The sequence below is a fragment of the Eretmochelys imbricata genome, chromosome 12, assembly GCF_965152235.1.
Source record: "Eretmochelys imbricata isolate rEreImb1 chromosome 12, rEreImb1.hap1, whole genome shotgun sequence".
Classification (NCBI taxonomy): Eukaryota; Metazoa; Chordata; order Testudines; family Cheloniidae; genus Eretmochelys; species Eretmochelys imbricata.
Window position 1 is genome coordinate 4,978,723 of NC_135583.1, and position 12,183 is coordinate 4,990,905.

The 12,183-nt window shown below is 47.1% G+C and overlaps 1 protein-coding gene across 2 annotated transcripts in view; it reads right to left on the reverse strand.

Annotated features, from left to right (window-relative positions):
* Window positions 1-12,183, reverse strand: part of CENPT (centromere protein T) — a 39,562-nt gene that overhangs the window by 13,065 nt on the left and 14,314 nt on the right. The window contains exons 7-10 of one of the 2 annotated variants that reach the window (XM_077831092.1): window positions 11,758-11,903; window positions 8,267-8,719; window positions 5,879-6,106; window positions 1,530-1,676 (exon numbers count right to left, since the gene is read on the reverse strand). In XM_077831092.1, coding sequence (XP_077687218.1) covers window positions 1,530-1,676; window positions 5,879-6,106; window positions 8,267-8,719; window positions 11,758-11,903 — 974 coding nt within the window. The remainder of the gene's footprint in view (window positions 1-1,529; window positions 1,677-5,878; window positions 6,107-8,266; window positions 8,720-11,757; window positions 11,904-12,183) is intronic. The other variant, XM_077831093.1, reaches the window with a different exon arrangement.

Here is a 12,183-nt window from a genome sequence, read left to right on the forward strand (position 1 = left end):
CCATGTTCATTCCAGTTCAGATGTTAAAGCATCCTAAAGCATGAGAGAAGCAGGTTTACGTCTCTTACTTCTGGTGCCCATAATGCTGGTCTCAAGTGTAATTTTAGGAAGGGGATCGGAATGCCAATGGGAATTAAAGCGAATTGTTAAATATATGCCAGTTTGTGCATGGCAAAAAGCGATCAGTCCTTATTGTGAACCTGAGCTGAGAGGAGCAGCTCTCTCCAAGCCTGAGAGCTCCAAGTATTTCTTTAAACCTAAGTGACGCTGAGATATTTCCTCCTTATCAGCTACTTATGGAGATTTCAGTTTCTAATCATAGAATATCAGGGTTGGAAGGGACCTCAGGAGGTCATCTAGTCCAACCCCCTGCTCAAAGCAGGGCCAATCCCCAGCTAAATCATCCCAGCCAGGGCTTTGTCAAGCCTGACCTTAAAAACATCTAAGGAAGGAGATTCCACCACTTCCCTAGGTAACACATTCTAGTGTTTCACCACCCTCTTAGTGAAAAAGCTTTTTCCTAATATCCAACCTAAACCTCCACCACTGCAAATTGAGACCATTACTCCTTGTTCTATCATCTGCTACCACTGAGAACAGTCTAGATCCACCCTCTTTGGAACCCCCTTTCAGATAGTTGAAAGCAGCTCACAAACCTCCCCCACCCCCGTTCTTCTCTTCTGCAGACTAAATAAGCCCAGTTTCCTCAACCTCTCCTCATAAGTCATGTGCTCCAGCCCCCTAATCATTTTTGTTGCCCATCCGCTAGACTCTTTCCAATTTTTCCACATCCTTCTTGTAGTATGGAGCCCAAAACTGGACACAATATTCCAGATGAGGCCTCACCAATGCCAAATAGAGGGGAATGATCACATTCTTCAGTCTGCTGGCAATGCCCCTACTTATATAGCCCAAAATGCTGTTACCCTTCTTGGCAACAAGGGCACACTGTCAACTCATATCCAGCTTCTCATCCACTGTAAACCCTAGGTCCTTTTCTGCAGAACTGCTGCCTAGCCGTTCGGTCCCTAGTCTGTAGCCGTGCATGGGATTCTTCTGTCCTAAGTGCAGGACTCTGCACTTGTCCTTGTTGAACCTCAACAGATTTCCTATGGCCCAATCCTGTATCCTGTCCCTACCCTCCAGCGTATCTACTTCTCCTCCCAGTTTAGTGTCATCTGCAAACTTGCTGAGGGTGCAGTCCACGCCATCCTCCAGATCATTAATGAAGATATTGAACAAAACCGGCCCCAGAACCAACCCTTGGGGCACTCTGCTCGATACCGGCTGCCAACTAGACCTGGAGCCATTGATCACTACCGTTGAGCCCAATGATCAAGCCAGCTTTCTATCCATCTTAGTCCATTCCTCCAGCCCATACTTCTTTAACTTGCTGACAAGAATCCTACGGGAGACAGTGTCAAAAGCTTTGCTAAAGTCAAGGAATATCACATCCACTGCTTTCCCCTCATCCACAGAGCCAGTTATCTCATCATAGAAGGTAATTAGGTTAGTCAGACATGACTTGCCCTTGGTGAATCCATGCTGTCTGTTCCTGATCACTTTCCCCTCCTCTAAGCGCTTCAGAATTGATTCCTTGAGGACCTGCTCCACGATTCTTCCAGGGACTGAGGTGAGGCTGACTGGCCTGTAGTTCCTCGGATCCTCCTCCTTCCCTTTTTTAAAGAATGGGCACTACATTAGCCTTTTTCCAGTCATCCGGGACCTCCCCCGATCGCCATGAGTTTTCAAAGATAATGGCTAATGGTGCTGCAATCACATCCGCCAATTCCTTTAGCACTCTCGGATGCAGTGCATCTGGACCCATGGACTTGTGCTTGTTTAGCTTTTCTAAATAGTCCCGAACCATTTCTTTCTCCACAGAGGGCTGGTCACCTCCTCCCCATGCTGTGCTGCCCAGTGCAGTAGTCTGGGAGCTGACCTTGTTCATGAACACAAAGGCAAAAAAAAGCATTGAGTACATTAGTTTTTTCCACATCCTCTGTCACTAGGTTGCCTCTCCCATTCAGTAAGGGGCCAACAGTTTCCCTGACCACCTTCTTGTTGCTAACATACCTGAAGAAACCCTTCTTGTTACTCTTAACATCCCTTGCTAGTTGCAACTCCAAGTGTGATTTGACCTTCCTGATTTCACTCCTCCATGTCTGAGCAATTTTTTTATACTCCTCCCTGGTCATTTGTCCAATCTTCCACTTCTTGTAAGCTTCTTTTTTGTGTTCAAGATCAGCAAAGATTTCACTGTTAAGCCAAGTTGGTTGCCTGACATATTTACTATTCTTTCTACACATCAGGATGGTTTGTTCTTGCAACCTCAATAAGGATTCTTTACAATACAGCCAGCTCTCCTGGACTGCTTTCCCCCTCATGTTATTCTCCCAGGGGATCCTGCCAATCAGCTCCCTGAGGGAGTCAATGTCTGCTTTTCTCAAGTCCACGGTCCGTATTCTGCTGCTCTCCTTTCTTCCTTGTGTCAGGATCCTGAACTCGACCATCTCATGGTCACTGCCTCCCAGGTTCCCATCCACTTTTGCTTCCCCTACTAATTCTTCCCTGTTTGCGAGCAGCAGGTCAAGAAGAGCTCTGCCCCAGTTGGTTCCTCCAGCACTTACACCAGGAATTTGTCCCCTATACTTCCCAAAACCTTCCTGGATTATCTGTGCGCCGCTGTATTGCTCTCCCAGCAGATATAGGGGTGATTGCAGGCCCTGGTTCTCATGGGGGACTTCAATCTAGTAACTTCTGTTAGTTGCCTGAAGAAAGCCTAGTCTACCTCATCCCCCTGGTCTGGTGGTCTATAGCAGACTCCCACCATGACATCACCCTTGTTGCTCACACTTCTAAACTTAATCCAGAGACTCTCAGGTTTTTCTGCAGTTTCATACCGGAGCTCTGAGCAGTCATACTGCTCTCTTCCATACAATGCAACTCCCCCACCGTTTCTGCCCTGCCTTTGCCCTTCCTGAACAGTTTATATCCATCCATGACAGTACTCCAGTAATGAGCAGCAACAAAAAGAACATTCACCACATCAGAACACCAAGTCAATAACCTTTACATGACCAGCTATAGTCCAGTCAAAACAAGTAATTTATAACAGCAGGCTGGCCCAGAAAACAAACTGCAAGAGATCCCACTTAGAATGGAAGTCAGGCCCTCTCATATCTAACCTCTCACTGACAACGTAGCTTCTATGGATCAGACACATGTAAGTAACAAGCGTTTTTCCTTAGATGAACAGCAAGTAGCATTACATACAGGGCATTTTCTCCAGGGGAAAAAGTCATAATCAAAACAGGACACACATCTGAGCGGGCTTTAGAAAGAAGTTGCTGCACTCAGCTTTCTGAAGCAAAGTAACTACTTAGGGAAGAACACACAGTATAGCTAAAAATAATTGTCAATAGCATTTAGAAATTTGTCAACGGAGAAAGTTTCCTTTAATTACATTTCCCAGCAGGAACTCCAAAATTAGACAGAGGACAAACACAATGTCGAGCCATTGGAATGCCTAGGAAAGGAAGGACTTTCCAAGGTTTTTTGCTTAAATTCCATCGCGTTCTGAGTTCAGTGCAACTCTGCACTCAAGATTTTAAATCACACCACTCTTGTAATCAAGTTCCATATTACCCTGCATTTTCCCCCACATAATAATTAACAAACACTTGAGGGAAAGGAGGGTCTGTGGTTAAGGCACCAAGCTGGGACTCAGGAGATTGGGGTTCTGTTCCTAGCTCTGGCACAAAGTCCCTGGGTGACACTAAGCAAGTCATTCCATCTCTGTTTGGTTCCCTGTCAATAAAAGAGAGACCTTTCCTTTGCTCATCTACACTGCAAGCTCTCTGAGGCAGGAACTCTCTTACTGTGTATCTGTATGTATAGCAAAAAGCACAAAAGGGCCCACTCTCAGCTTGGGCCTCTAGGCACTACTGAAATACAAACAACAATACAATACTGTGGCACAAGATGAAATAGTGAGGCCCAAACCCAATACCTTGAAGTGTTTTGTCTGGTGGCAAACACTTCTCACCAAATGATTACTCTATAGCTGACCTCTGAGTCCTCATTCTCAAAGGAAAGCTGCACAACACCTTCAAATGACAAGCCTGGAAGCTTAAATTCATAACTTTGCTAGACACCAAAAATCATGGACTGAACAGAGACACTGGATTTATGGCTTATTACAACAATCTACAACCCAGTAGCAACCGCCCCAGCTTACTTCCCCCATCCCTCCTCTCCTCCCTATGACTGGAGGGGTGTTATTGGGCCACTTCACCTTGAAGTGTGTGTTAACTACTTATGCTACACAATCTCTTCCACTTTGTAATTAGCTGGGACACTGAGCCCGTTTCCCAGACCTGAAGAGGAGCTCTGTGTAAGCTTGAAAGCTTCTCTCTCTCACCAACAGAAGTTGGTCCAATAAAAGATGCCAGCTCACCCACGTTCTCTCTCTATTATCCTAGGACCAACATGACCTACTGCTACATAAAGGAAGAGAATGTAAGTTTAAAGGAGCCACTGTGTGGAACACCGTCTGCAACACCTTGGTAGGCAGCAAATTCAGTGATATTGAACTAATGAGCTGGCTACCCAGAATGCCATCCCTGTTGTGCTCCCTACACGTACACAGAACAGATCTCTGCCTAAAGCTAAATAAAGAGCTAACCTTGTGGGCAAAGAAGAGACCTCTGCTCAAAACAGACCCTCTATATAAACAAGACAGATAGACCCGTCTGAACTGATGTGGTGGGAGAGGGGTGTAGTTAGATGTACACAATACATAACAAGCAGCTTTCCTGGACTCTTGGCACATTTGTGCATCACACCAGGACTAATAGCGGTAAACCCAGCCATCTTCCCAAAGCCAAGAAATAAAAACAGCCCTCCACCCCAATTATCAATCACAGCCCTGTGGTGCACACTGCTCCTTCCCCAAAAGCCTGGGAAAAAAGATAGCACATATCTCTTGGCAACCTCTATTTTAGACCAACAGGATAGAAGGGTACATTCTAGAGAACAGCCTGCCTGTTGCCCCTTGTTTGTCAACTGCCTGTGCTGATCTCAGGTACGGCAGTGTAGCCCAGCGACAGAGCAGGTCTTTGGCCTGGAATCCGTTTTTTCATTTAGGTCAAAGCCAACACCTTAAGTTCCACCCAGAAGTCCAACACACAGCCAATGCAAAACCCGGAGAGTGTTGTGGTTATGTGCTTCCCACAGGACACACTGCTTAACATTCAGCTGCCACATTCTGTACCAGCTTCGGTATCCAGCTATGTGCTTGCCAGAGGCACCCTGGGTAAAAATGGAGCAAGATGAAAACAAGAGAAGAGACCCCACAGGATGCCCCCATTCCAGGGCAGAAACAGCCTCAGAACCATGGAATAACTGCTCTTCTGATGAACTTTTGTAAAGGGAGTGCCCAACACAAAATCCTGGCCAGCTTGGCCTCTCTAACCAGGTGAAGCAAACTTAGCTATCTGGGACACTCAAACAAAGGAAATGGGCTTAGCTGAAACATGGCTTGCCCAGAAAGGAAGTTATCCACCTCTCTCTGGGAGCTGTCTGTTCATATACATAGTTGTACAGACCTGCCAAGAGCATGTGAATAGAAAACAAATTCCACTGTCAGTCAGTGTGTGTGAAACAAGAACAGGCAAATGAGCATGGCAGCCAGCCTGACACTCCATTTAGAGTGCCTGACCAGCCATGCCTTTGAGGTTACTTGGAAGAGATTATCTCCAGAACCTGCTGGGGGACAAAGTCATGTTTTGCACACCAAGACTCCTGCTGCTCATTGGTTTGCACCAGAGCAGTGTACTCAGTTGCCTTCCATCACTGCCCTGAAAGTGCTTCTTACCCTCACTGGCAGCCCCTGCCTGCTCAGCTCTGTCATCCTCCATTTCCTGCTCCACATCAGCCATCTCTTCGCTCTCATCTGCATCATCCAGCTTCTCAATTATATGGGCGACAGTTTCTCTCACTGATGGTCTGCTGGATTTCACAGGCTGTAGAGCAGACAGGGTGTCTGAACGTCTGCTCAGACTTCTGGAGGCAGCTGGCGGTGAGGAGCTTGGTCTGTCAGAAGCTAGACATTCAGAGAGTTAGGTTAACACAGAAGCTAAGTCCCCAATGTATCTTTATGACATTTATTGTGGCACTTGTTGCAAGTATGAAACATATCCAGACACCAAGGAAGGAGTTTGCATGACTTGCCCTCGCTTTACGCAAGACAGCTCAGAGAGTTCGCACTGTGCATCAGGAAGTAGGTTTGAAAGAGACCTTCTCAGCTGGCTTTTCTCAGCCCCTGCTGGAGAGAGCCACATGGTGCATTAGAAGCATTAGCTATACTGTAGCACCAGAACTAGGCTGCCTCATCAGTCTTTGATATTAATGGAACACAAACACCAGTGCCCTTAGGACATGCTCCCTTTCTTTTCTTCCTCTCATTCCCTTTGCTCAACGCAATCCTCACACCTTCCTCCATGCTGCCTGTTTGGCCCAAAGTTCCCTCCCTCTCTTCAGTCATATCTGTCCCTTAAACTAATTTCTTCCACCAAGCTCACGAGTGAGAGCCCTCCCAAGTTAGAGCATTATTGGCCTGTTCTTCAGGACGCTGTGCTCTAGGAAAATTGGAAGCTTTACAGGGCAGGGAACTTCTCTCTCCACAGCTATTCTGTACAGTACCTAGTGTACTGGCCATGCTTAAATACTGATCTGGCCCTCCTGACAAAAGTCGTAAGATAGGAACTGAGTGTAAAAGAAATGCCAGGATAGTCACAGGGCTCTGTATTTTAATCAGAATCCTGTGTGTTTTGCAGGAAGAGCTGTGCAAAGCTATTTACCATTTCAGATGGTGACCCTGGTGCAGCGATTCTGCCTCAATTTCTGTAAAGGCAACAGGTGCACTCATAGACTCATGTCAGCCATCAGTGTTAGTTCCTGCCCATAATGGAGTTCCTACTCTCAGCCTCCCATAAAACCCAGGTGTTAAGCTGGCAGCTCTCTATGTCCAGAATGAGACTGTGCCCACCTGTAAATATCCCAGAGTCAGGGACAGGTTTAAAGAAACAATTCATAGAACGTGTTACTGGGATGAAAATGGAAGAGATCAGACCAGCACAATGAATGTCCTAAATCTAAGCGTGCACTTGAACAATGGTTTGGGCTCAGACTAATTTCAAACTAGAGCCTCAGTACAGAGCTGGTCTAGAACAGGGTTTTCCTACCGTGGACTAGAAACAAAAGTAGTAGATAAAATCCTGGACGGGGAAGACCCCTAACTTCCAGGTGAGGAGAGGGGAGAAGACTTTTTTCAAACATTCATCAATTCCAAGGCCAGAAGGGATCATTGTGATCATCTACTCTGACCTTCTGTACAGCAGAGACCATAGAATGTCCCCCAAAATAATTCCTAAAGCAGATCTTTTAGAAAAACATCCAATCTTGTTTGTTCTCCTGTCCCAGGCCCAGACTGTATCCCCATCCACCCCTCCAGCTCCAGCCATCCATAATTCTCCTTTGCTGTATTTTGGTGGGGAGACCCACTTGCCAGGGAGAACCCACTCCTGCAGTCTTCCGGAGACTGGCCAGGAATAAAGATGGGGTCAAGCAGGGCATTGCTTTCTCGCCAAATGACAAGGGAGGAGGTCTTCCTCGCACTGGGATGGGGGAGGACCCCATAGCAGAAATAAAACCCACCAACCAGGGTTGGTCCTAAAGAAGCTTCTGCTCAGTGGGGGCAGGGATCCCCTGGCAGTGCCTGCACAAGAAACTGGGAGCAAAGCCCGTGCCAGCAGTGGTCTCCCAACTGTGGGAGAACTTGGGCTAGGCAGGGAAGGGGAGATGGTGACAACTAAGGGTATGCCTACACAGCCAAGAAAAACCTGCAGCTGGCCTGGACCAGCTGACTCAGGCTCGCAGGGTTTGGGCTGCGGGGCTGTTTCATTGCTGTGTGACTGTCCCATCTTGCAGGGTCTGAGAGCCCAGGCTGCAGCCCAAGCCAAAACACAGCAATGAAACAGCCCCGCAGCCCAAGCCCCGCAAGCCCAAGTTGGCTGGAACAAGCTGGCCCCAGGCATCTAGCTGTTGTGTAGACATAATAATGGGGAGGACAGGGGACTCTCTTCCCCTGGAGGGCTTGAGGCCACAGGGTGGGCCTGGCAAAGTGCCAGACTCAGGTGTGATTAATGTATCCAGCAAGCTAGTTTACAACAGCCATTCTCTGATTATAGGGGAAGCAACTTACACAGCAGGTCCCAGCTCAACTCTCTTTGGCTCCTACGGTACTCAACCACCAGCCCATCTGCTCCAGGAAGTTGCTCTGCATAACTGCTCCCTCGGGTATGTTCTCGCTGCTCTGAGTTCAGGCCCACCGCCCGTCCCTGAGACTCAGTGGCCATCTGGTCAGTGTGTTCAGGATCCCGGGCCAAGTCCTTCTTCTGAAGTCTCTCTGTCATTCCATCCTCGGCATCCACATCAGACAGCATGCCCTCCTCAGTAGCCGCATTAGAAGCCTTTCTCCCTTGCACTGGAATTTTTCCTTTCAAGAACTTTTGTTCAGAAAACCTCACTTGGCTTTGCTCACCGAGCTGCGGCTGAGCAAAGAGCTCCGTGTTGCTGAGGATGATTTCGGTATCACTCGTTCCCATGGTCATTCCAATCATGGATGTTGCTTGTGACTCCGCCAGATAATTTTGTGCTGGTTAGAAATTTTTAAAATAAGTTTAATCTGTGGAATCATTCAGGGCCCTAGGAAAGCAAATACATTAGCAGGACATGTATACAGAGTCATTAACTCAAAACTCTTGTCCTGCCCTTGATGTCAATCCATAAGCCTTTATAGCAATTTAACGCCAGTCAAAAGGACCTGTGCTTTATACACCAACCCATAGCATTCTGGATAAGAGCAGCAGAACAATGCAGACATCGCTCTCCAAACCCTAGGGCACCCAAAGATTTACTGGGAGACTTCATTCTGCCAATATGTACTGTAAAGTTCTCATGGAATTCCCCATCTGCCACGGGCCCACATGAACAGGTCTTTCATGCACTTGGATTGCTTAGGGCCAAGAGTAATTAGAGGACAGAAAGGAGACTTCCAAACCAATCTGCAAGTAGAACAAATCAGATCAGAGCTATAACAACCTCTAGCCTAGAGAGAGGAGAATGGTTGGTTCCACCCTTATGGGACAACACAATGGATGTGCAGAGCTGTTGTAGCATTGCCAGAGACTTCAGTGCAATAGTGATTGTTACTGGGAATTCTGACCAGGAAGACATCCATTAAAGCAGAAATCCTCAGGGAGGGCCAGGAAGTTAAAAAGCCCAGTAAGAGAGAGATGTTTGGAAGGACAAGATAATTCAGTAGTAGCTCAACAAGGCATCTTCCGCAGAATGATACAAGCATAGAAACCCGCTCAGTTCTGCTGTCAATAAAAGTCAGGCAGTCTCTGCATTCTGGGGTCTTTGCCAGGCCTGCATTCCTCAGTCTGTCCTGAGCCCTGGCTAACTGTCTGCTGTGCAACAGTGGTGCTGCCCACCCATTTGGTAGCGCTAGCCACCAAGAGCATGTAACATCACTTTGCCAAGGACTGGGCTAGCTTCTGGGTGCCATTCAAAGCCATTCAAAGTAAAGGCTATTTACAAAGCTCTGAAATACTTTGGATTCTGGCCACCTCTTTCGTTCCATGAAGCACACTAAGGCTATGTCTGCCCTTGGAGTTGGAGGTGTGATTTCCCGCTCAAGTAGACGTACTTGTGCTAGCTCAGCTAAAACTACTAGTATAGCTACAATAGTCTGGGCTGCGGCAGCATGGGCTAGCCACCCAGAGTGCAAACCCAGCTGGGCCCCCTGGGCCCCCGCATGGGGTGGCTAATCTATGCCACTGCCTGTGCTACCACAGGTATGCCGCTGGTTTTAGCGTGCTGCCCCAAGACCACCTAATGCGAGTACCATCTGCTCAAGCTGGAGATCACACCCCTAGCTTCAAATGTAGACATAGCCTGCGGTGACGAGCATTTTATCAAATAGGTTATGAAGGCAGCTGGGGTGCCCTTCCCAACAATCCCTAGATTTGAACATTCCTGGACTGGAGACAGGTCCTGCTAGGTGGAGAGCCCCAAATTATGGGATTTCCTTCCTCCACTGGTCTGACAGAGCCAGAGCACTTGGAGCACAATGCAAAAATGTTACACTCCCAGAGCAGGGATGGTTTTAAAACTGGGAGTTGATTAAACTTAGTATCCCCAACACACAAAGCTTTCACAAGCTGCAGTGCTGCTGAGTCTGTCTAGAGCACACCTATCTTCTGGTATGACATCCGGCTTGGACCTCTTTAACAGAGCCCCAGATGATACAGGGACAGGATGCAGTGAAATAACCTGGGCTTTCCAGACAGCTCATACAAAATTCACACTGACATTAAAATATTCTAACATATGCACATATTAACTCATGAGTGCTGCACCAGACTCATGTGTAATGATGACGGCCTGATTGGGGGGAGCGAGTTTAGTGATGAGCCTACTTGTAAAGTGTCCTTTTCTTTACTTGGGCTTTTTTTTTTAAAAATGATGTATATCCGCCTAGCGATATCTGTGACAGATGTTTCGTTTCTATAAAGGTATAAAAAATAAAAATGCATTAGCCTTATGCCCTTTGTGTTTCTTTTTGATGGAAGGTGGAGAACTAATGAAACAACGATGTCCCAAGAGAGAAAGATTTTTACTCAAGACTATTTAAAACTCTGGCTTTGTCAACACCTATTGAACTTCAATGACTAGTACACATTATGGAGAAACAACATCTTTGCTAAAGATTCAACACCCTGAAAGGTGAGCAGCTCCAGTACCAGAGCCCTCAAAGGCCCTCTGACAAAACTAGGGCAAGGGTGACCTGACAGTCCTGAAATTTCTAAAAGTAAAAAACAGCAGGAAAATTGACTAAAGGGTTTAACACGCCAATGCACACTAACAGCAGAGATCTTTAATTTGAAACACAGCAAAATTATTGCCTCAAATTGGCTACCAGATCATCAAATTGCCATGTGGGTCTTCCTGAGCACTTCCCACCCTACCCCATTACTCTGGAAGATCCCAGCTGCTGGGGTAGAGGACTACAAGGGCCTGTGCTCCCAGACACCTCAGTTCCAGCCTTGATGCCAGCAGCTGCATTTCACCTGCATAGTTTCATCGTGAGCAGAAAGGTGGTGAAACAATAGGTGGCAAGCAACACTTCCCAGCAGCGAGGGAACATCGTGGAGACACGATGACAGCAGGCTCAGTACAGAAGTAGGGAGCCAAAGGACGAGCTGCTCTGTGGTTATGGATAGATGTGACTGAAATCAGTCAGTCAGTCACTATACTTCAGTTCTCACTACCTCCTCCCTCAGTCCCAGGTCTCCTAAGGCCAGTCTCATTAAGGAGATGCCAAACAGGAAGCATGGATTCAGAACCGCTCCTGACTCCTGTTTAGGCAGTGACGGCTGCTAATTAGCAGGATGGAAGTAGACTCAGACCGGTGATATTCAGAGAAGGTGGCTCAGGCACCAAGGACAGGCTGAGTCACCAGAGTAGCTAGAAGTAGGTTTGTGCCCCTCCCAACTTTTTGTTTAGGATCACTTCCATGTCACTGTAAACATGGAAGTGGCCTGGAAATCCTGAAACCCTAGCAATCTGCTTCTCCACACAACACCCCTCTTCGCCCAAAACAGGAGAAATAACAGTCACAACACCCACTGCCTTTTATCTGCAACAAATTCTGTTCCACGCCTCCTTCGAAAGCCTCCACATTGACAGTTTTGCGATTCTTTGGCCTGCGGATTAAGCCTCTTTTTTCAACAGACTCTGGTGGTACTGGGGTAGCAAGAGAGATCTGAAGAGACCTGAAAAGAGACAGAGTATAACACTGCTCCAGACCTACTGTTTCCCACTCCCATCCCGGATCACTTTTGCCAGTAGCCAAAGAATGGGGGTTTAAACATTGTGTTAACTTGAGGAGATTTTCTACAGGGTTAGGTCAACATAAGTGGCCTTGCGTTGACCTTGCTGTGCAAGTGTCTTCACTTAAATGTGGTTCCCACCAACGTAAGTGCCTCTCTATGCTGATTTAGTAACACCACCTCCCTGAGCAACTTAAAGTCACAGTCAATGTAATTAGATCAA